The sequence below is a fragment of the Notolepis coatsorum genome (assembly GCF_963971535.1).
Source record: "Notolepis coatsorum genome assembly, chromosome: 7".
Taxonomy (NCBI): Eukaryota; Metazoa; Chordata; class Actinopteri; order Aulopiformes; family Paralepididae; genus Notolepis; species Notolepis coatsorum.
The window spans coordinates 101,235,256-101,252,197 of record NC_140171.1 but is presented as its reverse complement, the minus strand read 5'-3'; the positions used below and the strand labels follow the sequence as shown (position 1 = coordinate 101,252,197).

General features: G+C 45.8%; 1 protein-coding gene across 2 annotated transcripts in view; it reads right to left on the bottom strand.

Annotated features, from left to right (window-relative positions):
* Positions 1–14,711, bottom strand: part of LOC311232105 (platelet-derived growth factor subunit A-like) — a 36,744-nt gene extending 22,033 nt beyond the window's left edge. For both annotated transcript variants that reach the window (XM_084318790.1, XM_084318791.1), the window contains exons 1-4: positions 14,090–14,711; positions 13,442–13,538; positions 9,550–9,657; positions 2,764–2,960 (exon numbers count right to left, since the gene is read on the bottom strand). In XM_084318790.1, coding sequence (XP_084174916.1) covers positions 2,764–2,960; positions 9,550–9,657; positions 13,442–13,538; positions 14,090–14,152 — 465 coding nt within the window. In that variant the 5' untranslated portion in view covers positions 14,153–14,711. The remainder of the gene's footprint in view (positions 1–2,763; positions 2,961–9,549; positions 9,658–13,441; positions 13,539–14,089) is intronic.
* Between the last annotated feature and the right edge of the window lie 2,231 nt (positions 14,712–16,942).

Genomic DNA, 16,942 nt, shown 5'->3' with positions numbered 1-16,942 from the left:
GCTGTAGTCCTTGACCCCCGACCTCCTGAAGTTCACAATCATCTCCTTTGTTTTGCTGACGTTCAGGGAGAGGCTGTTTTCCTGGCACCATCCCGCCAGGACCTTGACCTCTTCCAGGTAGGCCCTCTCGTCGTTGGCAGAGATCAGGCCCACCACCACTGTGTCGTCAGCAAATTTGATGATTGTGTTGCTACTCCGCTGAGCCACACAGTCGTGTGTGTACAGGGAGTAGAGGAGGGGACTCAGAACACAGCCCTGGGGGGCCCCTATGTTGAGGGTGATGGATGAGGAGGTGCAGTTGCCTTCTCTCACCACCTGGGGTCTGCCCGTCAGGAAGTCCAAGACCCACTGACAGAGGTCATAGTTCAAGCCCAGGTCCCTGAGCTTGGCTATGAGTTTGGAGGGGACTATGGTATTGAATGCCGAGCTGTAGTCGATGAATAGCATTCTCACATAGTTCCCCTTCCTCTTGTCCAGGTGTGATGCTGCTGTGTGCAGCACATGGGCTATGGCGTCCTCCGTGGACCTGTTGGGGCGGTATGCAAATTGCAGGGGGTCCATGTTGATGGGGAGGGAGGAGCAGATGTAGCCCTTTACTAGCTTCTCAAAGCACTTCATGGCTATGGAGGTGAGAGCTACAGGGCGGTAGTCGTTGAGGCAAGCAGGCTTGGATTTTTTGGGTACAGGGATAATAGTGGACTTCTTCAGGCAGAGAGAACCAGTCCCGCATTCATTCATAATATTCACAACAGCACACCAGCCCTAGACCTCAGCTCAATTACCCATGAAGGTAAACAAAGCCCCCCCCCCGCACTACTCCCCCAGTAGACACCGATTGACCGTCAGCATGAATGGTTGGGATGAGGGAAAAACTGTAGTATAGACAGACATTCCCGTAGCAGAGAGACAGAATAGAAACAGTAGCCCAAAAATAGCATAGCGTTAGCCGCGCGCTTCAGGATAACGGGGAAAACAACAACGTTTACCCAGATATCCCGCCGCTTGCGCCAATACACACTCGGTTGTCTCTCGGGACAACTCGAGCACATCACAAACGCCAGCATTTGTCATGCCTAGTGACATCCCACAGCGGGGAACAGTAGAACATTGACCCAGCATTTATAGCATTTAGTATTAGCAGCGCGCTCCAGGACAGCCTGGGAAACGTCCACCTCTTAGAGGGACGTTTACCCAAACATCCTGCCCCTGGCGCAAAATACAACTCACAACAAGCAGCATTTACTAACACCAGCGATAATGCCTAGTGGCGTAAGTCCTACCTTGTGCGAGGTAACTCGATAGCTACACCTCACACGCTGTCCCCTGTCTGCTGTCAACAAGACAAGGAAACTACCGAACTCGACGCTGAGATGCATCGAAAATGCATCCCGCTGCAGAGTCGCAGAACCGCCAGAACATGCCGCGAAGAGTTCAGGGGTAGGCAAATCTTCAGTAAGCACTCAATATTATCTAAACTTTTCGAACAGCTAGTTGCATAGGGCGACTTGCATCCGCTATGATGGAAACGAAAATAGAGGAAGAGTGAGTGGTGGCCATGCCCAGTACTAAGTAGCACGCCACTAGGGGCGGGGCCTGGCAGGTGGGGGGTGTATTTGGTTTTTTCGTTGATGGAGTACAATAGGTACATGAGATGAGGTATATCTCGGTATGGCTTAAGAGCGGGACGCGATGCAAGTACGATATATAACTGACCACCAGCGGTGGAAAGTAGCTAAGTATTGTTACTCAAATACTGTACTTAAGTACAATTTCGAGCTACTTGTACTTTACGTGAGTATTTTTATTTAGGAAACTTTATACTTTTACTCCACTACATTTCAAAGGAAATATTGTACTTTTTACTCCACTACATTTATCTGAACTAGTTACTTTGAAGAAAAAGATTTTGCATAGAAAACATCGCAAAAATATATGAAGATTATGTACTTTCAAATCTGAAGCCTGTCAACTTCAAGGGGACGTAATAACTGGACCATGTACCACTTTTATCATTAACCTTTAATCAGGGCAGCATAACTGGACCATGTACCACTTTAACATTAACCTTTAGACGTCAGTGGATGGAGGTTTGAACATGCCCAAGCACTGGAATACACAAACGTCATGTAGAATGCATACTTTTACTTTAGATAAGTACATTCAATTGCAAATACTTCTCTACTTTTACTTAAGTAGAATTTGAATGGAGGACTTTTCCTTTTACCAGAGTACTCATTTATCTGGGTATTTCTACTTTTACTTAGGAACTGTGTACTTCTTCCACCACTGCTGACCACACTTATTGTATCATATGCATCCCATATTTCTGGGTTTGAGCGGAACACATCTGACTCTTCTCACACTCATTTATTGTGTTGATTTAGAAAAATGCATACATTTTGTTTTATGGAAATACAGACACAACACTTTCTCTCATGCTGTGATATCAATATGAATTGACCTATCTCAAGCCCCACCCTCTTTTCTTGATCCTTCAATCACAAGGATCAAGAAAAAGAGAGGTGGGGTTTTATTTCCCAGTATTCCAATATATGTTGTCTAATAAATTCACATGAATGATCATCTTGAAGCTGTGATGTATTAAATCTCCAGCAAGTAGAATGTTCCCCCCCCCCCAGGCATAAATTGCAATCTTTTACCGATACATATATACCGGAAATATATATAAAATAACATACATATACCTTTTTTCCTGCGGTCGATGAAGTGCTTTATGTTTTCTGCTGAGCCGGCGGTGCCTACCTTGACGGTGCGGTGCTGCTTGCGCGCCGGCTGGCAGCGCATGTTGCTGGTGTTGCAGCAGCCCGTGCAGCGCTTCACCTCCACACAGGGAGGCCAGATGATGAAGTTGGCTGAGGTGGGGTCCACCTGACTCCTGGGGATCTCGTAGATAACGGTCCGCACCTTGCACACCGCCGGCAGCAGGGCCTCCTCCACCACTGGGGAATGTGTAGAGGTCAAGTTAGAACAACATACTGTCTGTCTGTCTGTCTCTCTGTACGTCTGTCTGTCTGTCTGTACGTCTGTCTGTCTGTCTGTCTGTCTGTCTGTCTGTCTGTCTGTCTGTCTGTCTGTCTGTCTGTCTGTCTGTCTGTCTGTCTGTCTGTCTGTCTGTCTCTCTGTCTGTACATCTGTCTGTCTGTCTGTCTCTCTGTCTGTCTATCTGTACGTCTGTCTGCCTGTCTGTCTGCACGTCTGTCTGTATGTCTGTCTGTCCGTCTGTACGTCTGTCTGTCTGTCTGTCTGTACGTCTGTCTGTCTGTACGTCTGTCTGTCTGTACATCTGTACGTCTGTCTGTCTGTACGTCTGTCTGTCTGTCTGTCTGTACGTCTGTCTGTCTGTATGTCTGTCTGTCTGTCTGTACGTATGTACGTCTGTCTGTCTGTATGTATGTCTGTCTGTACGTCTGTCTGTCTGTCTGTCTGTCTGTCTGTCTGTCTGTCTGTCTGTCTGTCTGTCTGTCTGTCTGTCTGCCTGTCTGTACGTCTGTCAGTCTTTATGTCTGTCTGTCTGTCTATCTGTCAGTCTTTATGTCTGTCTGTCAGTCTTTATGTCTGTTTTTATGTCTGTCTGTCTGTATGTCTGTCTGTATGTATGTGTGTATGTCTGTCTGTATGTCTGTCTTCATGTATGCCTGTCTGTCTGTCTGTCTGTCTGTCTGTCTGTCTGTCTGTCTGTTAGGGATGCACCGATCTGACTCTTTCAGTTCTGATACTGATACCTGGCTTTGGGTATTGGCCAATACTGAGTACCAATCTGATCTGTAATCTGATTACTTTTAGAATAGAGAATAGAATAGAAATACTTTTATTATCCCGAGTGAAATTTGACACTGCAAATCGCTCAACATTTAAACATTTAGACAGAACAGGTCACGAATAAGAATAACAAAACAAATCAAATCAAATTGCCTAAGATAAGAGTAGAATAAAATAGAATAAAAATGGAATAAAATATACAGTAAATAAATACAGTAAAGATATACTGAGGTCTACAGTAGGTGTAATATTGCACAGTGCTGTTTCAAAACTAAGAGTCCAGGAAGATGGTAACTGTCACTCTGTGCTCAGTGATGCAGTGAGGCACAGTGATGCATTGTATAGTCTGATGGCTGTTGGAATGAAGGACTTCCTGTGCCGTTCAGTGCTGCATTTAGGTAGTGTGAGCCTGGCACTGAACATGCTCCTCCTGTCAGCCAAGTCTGTGTATAGTGGGTGGGAGGGGTTTTCCCTGATGGCCTGGAGCTTAGCAAGGCTCCTCCTCTCCGCCACCCTCGCTAGGGAGTCCAGCTCCACCCCAACCACGCTACTGGCCTTCCTGACCAGCTTATCCAGCCTGTTTGTGTCCCCTGCTCTCAGTCCGCTGCCCCAGCAGGTCACAGCGTACAAGAAGGCGCCCGCCACCACAGACTCATAGGACATCCTCAACATCCTTGTACAGATATTGAAGGATCTCAGCCTTCTGAGGAAGTAGAGTCGGCTCTGGCCCTTCTTGTACAGTTCAAGTTCAAGTTCAAGTTCTTTAATAGTTGTCATACAGAAGTACAGAATACTTTCATACAAAATGCTTCTTACTGTTACGCTCCAGAGACTGTGCTAGACAAGATAGTATCAAATAACATAATAACATAATATAGCATGAATTTAGAAGAAGAAAATGAGGTCACAGTTGTTCGGTATAGACATATGTACAATGTTCTGAGTTACCATATAATATACAATACACAATACTATGCAGTGTACTAATGTACAGTACTATCTAGTGCAAAGCAGAAATGGGATGAGGTACAATTTTAGGTACAATTTACAGTAAGGTGTACGAGTTGTAGTGCAATCCTTCATCCATAAATATAAAGTGTGGGGAGTGGGTGCTACAGTGTGTTTGTTTAAAGTGGGTGTGTGCTATAAAGTGTGTGTAGTGGGTGCTACAGTGTGTTTGTTTAAAGTGAGTGTGTGCGTGTGGATGTGTGTGCTATGTGTGTTTGGTGGTTGTTGTTGTGTAGTGTTCATTCATTGTTCGTTTAGCAGCCTGATGGCCTGGGGATAGAAGCTACTTCTGAGTCTTTCTGTGCTCGCCTTGAGACTCCTGTATCGCTTGCCTGACGGCAGCAGTTCAAAGAGGCAGTTGTTCGGGTGGCTCGAGTCCTTAATAATTCTCTTAGCCTTCCCCTTGCAACGCTTGTAGTAAATGTTCTGGAGGGTGGGGAGCCCCCCTCCAATTGTGCGTTCGGCTGAACGTGTCACTCTTTGTAGTCTGCTTTGGTCTTTTGCAGTGCTATTCCCAAACCAGGAGGTGATGTTGCCGGTCAAGATGCTCTCTATTGTACATGAGTAGAAGTTCTTAAGGATCTTCTGGCTGACTTGGAACTTCCTTAGGCGCCTGAGGAAGTAGAGGCGTTGTCGTGCCTTCTTCACCACACTGTTAATGTGTATGGTCCATTTCAAGTCCTCGGATATGTGGGCTCCGAGGTACTTGAAGCTGTTGACTCTCTCAACCGGTGCCCCGTCGATGCTGAGGGGGCTGTAGTCCTTGACCCCCGACCTCCTGAAGTCCACAATCATCTCCTTTGTTTTGCTGACGTTCAGGGAGAGGCTGTTTTCCTGGCACCATCCCGCCAGGACCTTGACCTCTTCCAGGTAGGCCCTCTCGTCGTTGGCAGAGATCAGGCCCACCACCACTGTGTCGTCAGCAAATTTGACGATTGTATTGCTACTCCGCTGAGCCACACAGTCGTGTGTGTACAGGGAGTAGAGGAGGGGACTCAGAACACAGCCCTGGGGGGCCCCTATGTTGAGGGTGATGGATGAGGAGGTGCAGTTGCCTGCTCTCACCACCTGGGGTCTGCCAGTCAGGAAGTCCAAGACCCACTGGCAGAGGTCATAGCCCAAGCCCAGGTCCCTGAGCTTGGCTATGAGTATGGAGGGGACTATGGTATTGAATGCCGAGCTGTAGTCGATGAATAGCATTCTCACATAGTTCCCCTGCCTCTTGTCCAGGTGTGATGCTGCTGTGTGCAGCACATGGGATATGGCGTCCTCCGTGGACCTGTTGGGGCGGTATGCAAATTGCAGGGGGTCCATGTTGATGGGGAGGGAGGAGCAGATGTAGCCCTGCATGTTTTGACCCATTCAGTTTGTTGTCGATGTGCACACCGTCCTTTATACATCCCACTATCGCAGAGTCATCAGAAAACATCTGAAGGTGGCAGGACTCTGACCGATAGTGGAAGTCGTTGGTGTAGACGGTGAAGAGGAAGGGAGAGAGGACTGTCCCCTGCGGGGCCCCGGTGTTGTCTGACACACAGCTCCGTAGGCGCACGTACTGTGGTCTGCCCGTCAGATAGTCAACAACCCAGGACACCAGGGGGGCCTCTACCTGCATCGCCTCCAACTTCTCACCCAGCAGCCCAGGCCTTATGGTATCAAAAGCACAGGAGAAGTCAAAGAACATGACTCTCACAGTGCTCCCCGGCTTGTCTAGGTGAGTGTAGGCTCGGTTCAGCAGGTAGATGACAGCATCCTCTACCCCCAGTCGGGGCTGGTAGGCAAACTGGAGTGGGTCTAGGTGGGGTTTGATCACCGGGCGGAGTTGCTCCAGGACTAACCTCTCCATGGTCTTCATTATATGGGAGGTTAGAGTAGGGCTGGGCGATATGACCAAAAACGTTATCGCGATAAAATTATAAAATTATTTTCATATAATTCGATATCGATAATTATCGTCGATATAATGTCCGTCAAGTTTAATTGACTTCTTATGCTGCTGCGAATGTCTCAAGTCGAGTTGATGTCGTCATCAGTCCGCGCACGTTACGTTAGTAGTTAGCCGACAAGCGGAGTATCTCATGACAATAAATATGACACTAAAATACTCTCTTCCGCCACAATATATTGAAACGAACTGTATACCTCACACTACTATAAACGTGGCCTCAGAATTCAAAACACACACATACTCGGCACGTAAATATATAAAACATCGGCGTGCAAGCTAATTAGCCTAGCAAGCCTGTAGTATCTAAGCGGAGTATTCCATGACAATGTGCTAAATATTACACTAAAATACTCTCTTCCGCCACAATATATTGAAACGACGTCCACTGTATACCCCCACTACTATAAACGTGGCCTCAGAATTCACGTCACACACATACTCGGCACGTAAATATATAAAACATCGGCGTGCAAGCTAATTAGCCTAGCAAGCCTGGTTGTTGAGTGAGTCCTACCTCCTTCCGGGTATACTTCGCTCTCGGCCATCTCCTTCACTGATTGGTTGTTAGCTGTTGTGCGTAAACACGTCATCACGTAACGTTGGTTGTTGTCAGTGAGTGTGGTGAGCCGAGGCTGAACGGAGCCAAGCTTGGAAAATCGATATATCGAAACTTTGCGACCACGTTTCATGTTTATTTCGAGGAAATAATTTATCGCGATAGTTATCGTTATCGTTTTATCGCCCAGCCCTAGGTTAGAGCCACCGGCCTGTAGTCCTTGGACGTCTGTCTGTCTGTCTGTCTGTCTGTCTGTCTGTCTGTCTGTCTGTCTGTCTGTCTGTCTGTCTGTCTGTCTGTCTGTCTGTCTGTCTGTCTGTCTGTCTGTCTGTCTGTCTGTCTGTCTGTCTGTCTGTCTGTCTGTCTGTCTATCTATCTATCTATCTATCTATCTATCTATCTATCTATCTATCTATCTATCTATCTATCTATCTATCCATATATCTCTCTCTCTCTATATATCTATATATATCTCTCTCTATATATATCTCTCTCTATATATATCTCTCTCTATATCTCTCTCTCTCTCTCTCTCTCTTTATATATATCTATATAGATTTATATATATATATATCTATCTATCCATCTATCTATCTATATATATCTATCTATCCATCTATCTATATATATATCTATCCATCTATCTATATATGAATGTATAGATCTATATACTGTATATCTACACACACAACCCCAACCCCACAACACCACTCCTTTTTACTACACACTGTATCTCCTATTCATAGTGTAAATCGTAGAAGAGATGCAAAAGCTGCAACCCCCTCACACACACACGCACACACACACGCACGCGCACACACACACACACACACACACACACACACACACACACACACACACACACACACACACACACACAAACACACACACACACACAAACACACACACACGCATACACACACACACACACGCATACACAAACCATATCTCCAATCTTGGTATTCGTTTTTTTGCTCCTATTAATACAGTAAATGAGAGATGACATAATTTCCCACAAACAGAAGAAGGTTTCATGAATCTGGAACTAAGCCACTGTGTTAAATGTAAAAAGAAAAAAGAAAAACAAACACGACTGTCAACAGACCGACCTAAATGAGCATTTCATGACTGTACTTGAACATGACCATATTTGGTCCTGCCTCGTCTATGGGAAAAGTCAATGGGGTAATGAAAGAGATTTCAGACTAGAATAGAATAGAATAGAATAGAATAGAATAGAATAGAATAGAATAGAATAGAATAGAATAGAATAGAATAGAATGGAATAGAATAGAATAGAATAGAATAGAATAGAATAGAATAGAATAGAATAGAATAGAAGTACTTTATTGATCCTGAGGGAAATTCAGCACTACAGATCGCTCACAGTAAACATTTAGGTAGTCAAAAATCTAAAATCTAAAATCACGAATAAGAATAAAATACAGTCAGGTATATACATCCTGAGATATGTATATACATTCTAAAATATACAGCCCAAAATATACAGTAATATACAGTAAAATGTACAGTAATAAGTGTAAAATTGTAAATTGACGATTTAAAAAGTAAAAGTCCAGAAGATTTGCCAGAGTTGTAGTGAGGCAGTGAGGCACAGCGATGTGTTATATAGTGTAATATATATATACTATCACCTCCTCCCAGATCTGTGGCTAATATTGCCCCTCCAAACATTGGCATATTGTCTAGACTAGAGATGTCTTTCATGTGCAACCGAAGCCTATATTTGAAGATGCTTAATTTCATGATAGCGGAAGTTAGCACCGATTGATTATGATGATACAATGGGTTGGTAAATGACCTCTGCTATTTTAGTGTTAGCACTTTTAGACATAGACAGAATAACTAAAAAGACAATTATACATGAAATATGTTGTACTTTTTCCAGCTAATCAAATGCTACAACAAGGCAAACCTTGATAACAGGGATGGACCATGTTAATTTTCGCCATAGAGAAATGATGGTTATGAATCCGGACATTCAATATCAAGTCGAACGTGACGTCATCACGTAGCTGGCCTGCGAAAAACTGTGCGTGTGTCTCACCAGTGCTCCTCCTGTGTCTGGTGTGCGTGTGTGTGTGTGTGTGTGTGTGTGTGTGTGTGTGTGTGTGTGTGTGTGTGTGTGTGTGTGTGTGTGTGTGTGTGTGTGTGTGTGTGTGTGTGTGTGTGTGTGTGTGTGTGTGTGTGTGTGTGTGTGTGTGTGTGTGTGTGTGTGTGTGTGTGTGTGTCTCACCAGTGCTCCTCCTGTGTCTGGTGTGTGTGTATGCTCTCTTCAGGTTGGGGTAGCTGTGGGAGACATCCTTGTGGTATCTCTGTTTGGTCTCTTCCATCACCTCATTCTCTGGTGGAAGACAAAACAACACCCTGTCACACACATTCAATAAAGATATTACACACACACACACAAGCACACAAACACACTCACACACAAGCACACTTTCCAAGGAATACAAGGTCACGCCCATGATATTCACGTTTTGAATCTAAAGTAATGAGTAATTTGACCACTTAAATGTACAGAACCTAAACTACAATTGCTTACTTTGCCCAAATTGTTTATGATCCATTGCAGGTTATAAGATTGAACATTCCTGCATTTTAAAGCCTCGATCCTGAATCAAAACGTGAACAAAAGGTGGTAGCCAAAATATGATATCTGAGGATTTCTTTAATTCTCAAACTGATGAGCTGAGCTCTTGATAGATGGACTGACGGTAATTTAATGACAACTACACTTGCATTTTTACCACATGTTAATGCTGTAACACAACACTTAGATCGTCAAACAATAATGGATTGTGGCTTTAAACTAGGTCAAAGTGAAAGTCATTAGAACCCGAGCCACTATGCTCTGCTCACACTATAGGAGTTCTCGTCCGAGACCCAAATCTTTGAAGCTTGTATTGTCCTGCAAATGCAGTCGGAACACACACCTAGTGAGGTGTGTAGCCTAATGGAACCAAGAGGGACCCTGGGTGTCATATTGACATTTATTTTGCACACTGCCTATGTGTGTCCTGACCGGAAAAACTACAAGTGGGCTAATTTTTTGTTTTCGTCCCTAACGGAATGACACTGGTATACAGGACCCATCCAACTGTATTAATGGACCACAGAAGAGGCTATACAAGACACTTAAGTGTTTTCACTCAGTATCATCAGACCACGCAACACTTCTCGCTGCCAAAATCCCCCGAGACATCCACAAACAGCTACAGATGGCATGGGTGTGAGTGTGTGTGTGTGTGTGTGTGTGTGTGTGTGTGTGTGTGTGTGTGTGTGTGTGTGTGTGTGTGTGTGTGTGTGTGTGTGTGTGTGTGTGTGTGTGTGTGTGTGTGCTGTGCGTGCGTGCGTGCGTGCGTGCGTGCATGCGTGCGTGTGTGTGTATGTGTTTCATTCCCGGAAATGAGTCTCAATGATGTCTGGACAGGACCGTTCTAATTTGATTATAGACACCAAACCCTCATGCTTTGTCTGAATGCTCTCTCTCTCTCTCTCCCTCTCTCACACACACGCACACACACATACACACACACACACTTTCACTCTTTCTCTCTATCTCTGTATCTGTGTGTGTCTGTGTGTGTCTGTGTGTCTGTGCGGTCACACACTCACTCCAGCATCCGTACACAATGTGCTTCTCAAGCACAACAAAGTCCTCTCGCACCCCTCTCTCTCTCTCTCTCCCTCTCCTTCTCTCTCTCTCTCTCCTTCTCTCTCTCTCTCTCTCTCTCTCTCTCTCTCTCTCTCTCTCTCTCTCTCTCTCTCTCTCTCTATCTCTCTCTCTCCTCTCTCTCTCTACCCCTGACATGCAGGAATTTCAGCATGAATTATACATAGCAACACAGCAGCCTGCCTGGCCCTGGTCTCGATCCAATAATGGGCAGCATGACAACAGCATAATGAACTGAGGCACTTGACCCCCACCAAGCCAGGGAGCCATCACACTCACCATTTGCATTTCAATGATGCCAGAATTAATGGTGGCTCTGCGGAGTCCCAACGACACGAAGAATGAATCAACTACTTTTAAGAAGGTTAGAAACAGAAAACTATTCCTTGTATTAATGTGTGGAATCTATAATCGGACTCAGGGGGGGCACAGATGCATGTTTTATGCAACACTTTTCATCCTATGTTCATCATCTTATACTATCATGCACTCTATTACTAATTTGTCTCTACTACTATGCACTCAACACTGCAGCACCCAAGGTCCAGCACTGTTTGATGAACATTGTTACTCAGCTGTAAGAGTTGTACCCTTCCTGCTGACTTGTCGTACAGAACTTGTAAGTCGCTTTGGATAAAAGTGTCAGCTAAATGACAAAATATAAAATGTAAATGTGTAAGAATAGAAAGGAATAGCTTTCATCCTGTGTCACTTTGCTAATTCAATCAGTTCGGCTGTGTCCCAAGGATGCTAGATTCAGTTTTTTAGGCCCCATTCACAGCCAGTGGTGGAAGAAGTGCACAGTTAGTTTACTTAAGTAAAAGTAGAAATACTCAGATAAATGAGTACTCTGGTAAAAGTACACATTCTACCTGACGTTTGTGTATCAATTGACCTCTATATGTTATGTTAAAGTGGTACATGGTCCAGTTATGCTGCTCTGATTATGTCCTCTTGAAGTTGACAGGCTTCAACTGTGAAAATATATAATCTTCATACATTTTTATTTTGTATATTGTGTTTTCTATGCTAAATCCTTTTCTTCAAAGTAACTAGTAACTGATGGGTTCAGATAAATGTAGTGGAGTAAAAAGTACAATATTTCCCTTGAAATGTAGTGGAGTAAAAGTATAAAGTTCCCTAAAATTAAAATACTCACATTAAGTACAAGTAGCTAGAAAATGTACTTAAATACAGTACTTGAGTACAAATATTTGTTTTACTTTCCACCATACTTTTCACAGCTAAACCTATTTGCCAAGCCGGTAATACGTATATGAAGACACTTTGAAGTTAAAGTGGACGGCAGCAGTCACAGAGTTCATGCTAGCTGTGAGCACAAGGCGCCACAAGCAGCAGCACAGGTCCACTGGTGTCCTAGCAACACCCGACCAGGCATTCTGGCAATAAGTCCGCAAGAACAGGGAAAAGGACAACATCCTCTTGCTGTGCGCTGAACCACATCCAACCGACACCTCGATGCAATGTGGCGCCGAGGGGGTGAGACAACGGCTCTCGCGGAACCACGCAAGTCTCATGGCTATGCCAACGGTTCATCAGCAAGGTCCTGTATTAAACCACACACACACATACACACACACATACACACTGACACACATACACACTCACTCACACACATGTTTGTTTATGTGAAATAATTACATAGACTTACATGCATTCTGTAACTAACCCTAGCCTTATCCCTAACCATAACCTAATCATAACCTAACCCTAATCATAACCTAATCATAACCATAACCCTAACCATAACCTAATTTGTGTTATGGGGACACCCAAATGTGTCCCCATAATGTTTTTGGTACCCATTGCGTGAGTGTGTAAACAGGTCAGTGTCCCCTGTACTATAGAAATACAAGTACACACACACATACACACACATACACCCACTCACACACACACACGCATGCACACACACACACACATGCACGCACACACACACACTCATATACACACACACACACACAAACACACACACTCACACCCTTCAGATCACAAGAATGAGGGGAGCTTAATCTGTGATGTTATCAGTGTTCTTACTCTGATATGTTTGATACATGGTTTATGGTTATAGACTGTAGAGCCGTTATGCATGCATGGGCTAAAACAGGCTATGAGTGGGTGTTTTGGGCACAACAAGGTTCACAAAACCCCACACATTAAAAATAGGTAAACAGCTTATTTGAAAGGATCCTTATTTCCACACAACTTCAATAATCCTCCGGCGCTTTAACCCTTTCACTACCACACTACCAAATGGTTAACTATTTCACTGCAACAATACAGAAGATTAACCCTTTCACAACCACACTACAGAAGGTTAACCCTTTCACTACCACACTACAGACGGTTGATGGTAGTGAAAGGGTTAACATTCTGTAGTGTGGTAGTGAAAGGGTTAAGGAGTAAGAAAGGCTGTTATGAGCCGCTTTACCTACGGAGTCTATCTCTAGTAGCCGCTGGAGGTCGCTGATGCTGCGGATCTCGCTGCGGGACAGCCGCTCCAGCAGCTCCTGGGGGAGAGGGGATTCCTTGACAAAAAAAAGAGCACCGTTTCGTTAAAACACCATGATTAAAGTAGATGTATCCTAAACCTTGAAAATAATAATGCATTATTGCGTGGAAATTACATACGTGCACTCGTTGCACTATGAATTGAATATGGGGGACACTGATGTAAACAAGACGAAAGTCTTTCTCTGGTCTGCATCCCCTTAACAATTGTGTGTATTGAGCCGTACTGTATTGTACCCATTCTGCAACGTGCAACCTGTTAAATAAAGTGTTCATTCATCATTAATTCATTGCACAACGAGACGAGGTCGCCAGCGCGAGTTAATTGCACTTGTTGCATTTATTATTCGAAATGTGGCAACCCTGGCCTGTGTGCCTGACATGCATTTTTAACACATCGGATTGATTAATTGAACTTGAAAAGGGATAATGTGTTATGATGATGCACTATAATACCACGACTTAAATGATTACATACGTCTAAAGAGAGGAACATTACTCCAGTAATTTGACGAGGAATAGCGAAAACCAAAAAGAACCGTTGAGTTCCTAAATCCTAATCCTATACCTCAGCAGCGGTGCGCACACAGCCCAGGCAGCAGGCGAGGAGGTGGAACAACGCGGCTCTCATCTCCTCTCAGGTCCGAGTGGCACCACCAGGGCGGGAGAAAGTTCCGTTGGAGGAGCCGCGGTGTCGCTCCCAAGTCCCGGGGACCCAGTACCATCCCTCGGGAGGGCTCGCTACCTCAGCACGGAATGTAAAATCTGTGTTTCCTTCCCCTCTGATGGTCTAAAATCCTAGCAGTCAAAGCCGAGGTCAAGTTGATGTGTGTCTGTACTCCTTGTTGCAAAACACCAGGTGATGATGGGTCGAAATATTAAACGGATCCAAGTGTATTCAATTTCTCCGGGAATTCCTTGTAAATTGTAATCCCTCCGGAGTCCGAGACACCTGCGCGTTCTGCGCTGAAGCGCTCGTGCATTTTGGCACTTTTTCATGAACTGTGGAATGTGAACTCGGTTACATGCATCCCTACAATGGAAACTTATAGGGATCTCTCTGTTGATGATTAGACAAAATAAAATGACGATTAAAAACGCCTTAAGTCTCTCAGCTATACAGGTGTTTAATATACATAATATATATATATATAATATAAATCAGCTCCACGGCAGGTCCCGCGCGAATACTGTGATCTCCGGGGTGAATGAAGTCGGGATCTGCTTTGAGTCATATATCTGCTGCCTGGCGGCGGCGCGCGTCACCGATTCTCGAAAGCGGGAGCGCGCAAACACAACCCCCGTATCCCGCGCGCCTCGGATTCTGATTCAAATTCGAGTGTAGTATTCGGGACGTTTCACGTTTGTAATTGTAAATACACGAGGTTGCAGCGAAAATCAATTAATTAAGATGATTGATGAATGATGATGATGATGATGATGATGATGATGATGATGATGATGATGATGATGATGATGATGATGACGACGACGACGATAGACATTGAAGGCCGCCCTGAGCCATTAGTCCACACGCTGCAGGCAGGCGAGGTATGGTGCCTGTATTACTTTGTGAATACTTCCCTGTCTTGTGAATGATTGCCAGAGCTACATCAGCAGACATGACGTCTATTCCCTTCAAATCCAACCTTCCCTCCACCCTGACCCCAACACCCATCTTTGTGTGTGTGCGTGTGTGTGTGTGTGTGTGTGTAGGTGTGTGTGTGAGTGTGTGTGTGTGTATGCATGTGTGTGTGTATGCATGTGTTGTATGCATGTGTGTGTGTGTACTGTGTGTGTGTATGCATGTGTTGTATGTATGTGTGTGTGTGTGTGTGTGTGTGTGTGTGTGTGTGTGTGTGTGTATGTGTGCATGTGTGCATGTGTGTGTGACTGGTCAGTGACTGTGTTTGTGGTTAATTGGTTGTATAATAAAGCTCATTAATGAGTCCAGACCGGAGACGAGACTGACTCCCACGACAGAGGAAGCAACAGAGGAGGAGAGGGAGGAGGAAGGAGAGGAGAGGAGAGACAGGATGGGGGAGAGACAGGAGGGAGGAGAGGATGGACAGGAGGGAGAGGAGGGAGGAGAGACAGGAGGGAGGGACAGGAGGGAGGATATACAGGAGGGAGGAGAGAGGAGAGGAGAGACAGGAGGGAGGAGAGACAGGAGGGAGGAGATACAGGAGGGAGGAGAGGAGAGAGGAGAGGAGAGACAGGAGGGAGGAGATACAGGAGGGAGAAGAGGAGAGCAGAGAGGAGAGACAGGAGGGAGGAGAGGAGGGACAGGAGGGAGAAGAGGAGAGCGGAGAGGAGAGACAGGAGGGAGGAGAGGAGGGACAGGAGGGAGAAGAGGAGAGCGGAGAGACAGGAGGGAGGAGAGGAGGGACTGGAGGGAGAAGAGGAGAGAGGAGAGGAGAGACAGGAGGGAGGAGAGGAGAGAGGAAAGGAGAGACAGGAGGGAGGACAGGAGGGAGGAGATACAGGAGGGAGAAGAGGAGAGCGGAGAGGAGAGACAGGAGGGAGGAGAGGAGGGACAGGAGGGAGAAGAGGAGAGAGGAGAGGAGAGACAGGAGGAAGGAGAGGAGGAACAGGAGGGAGGAGATACAGGAGGGAGAAGAGGAGAGACAGGAGGGAGGAGAGACAGGAGGGAGGAGAGGAGGGAGGAGAGGAGAGACAGGAGGGAGGAAAGGAGAGACAGGAGGGAGAAGAGGAGAGAGGAGAGGAGAGACAGGAGGGAGGAGATACAGGAGGGAGTATTTTGTATGAAAGTATTCTGTACTTCTGTATGACAACTATTAAAGAAACTTGAAACTTGAAACTTGAGAAGAGGAGAGAGGAGAGGAGAGACAGGAGGGAAGAGAGGAGGGACAGGAGGGAGGAGATACAGGAGGGAGAAGAGAGGAGAGGAGAGACAGGAGGGAGGAGAGACAGGAGGGAGGAGAGGAGGGATGAGAGGAGAGACAGGAGGGAGGAAAGGAGAGACAGGAGGGAGGAGAGGAGGGACAGGAGGGAGGAGAGGAGAGACAGGGGGGAGAAGAGAGACAGTGGGGAGGAGAGGAGGGAGGAGAGACAGGAGGGAGGAGATACAGGAGGGAGGAGAGGAGGGACAGGAGGGAGGAGAGGAGAGACATGAGGGGGGAGAGACAGGAGGGAGGAGAGGATGGACAGGAGGGAGAGGAGGTAGGAGATACAGGAGGGAGGAGAGGAGATACAGGAGGGAGGAGAGGAGAGACAGGAGGGAGGAAAGACACGAGGGAGGAGAGACAGGAGGGGGGAGAGGAGGGACCGGAGGGAGGAGAGACAGGAGGGAGGAGAGGAGGGAGGGAGGAGAGGAGAGACAGGAGGGAGGAGAGGGAGGAGGGAGGAGAGGAGGGAGGAGAGGAGAGACAGGAGGGAGGAAAGGAGAGACATGAGGGAG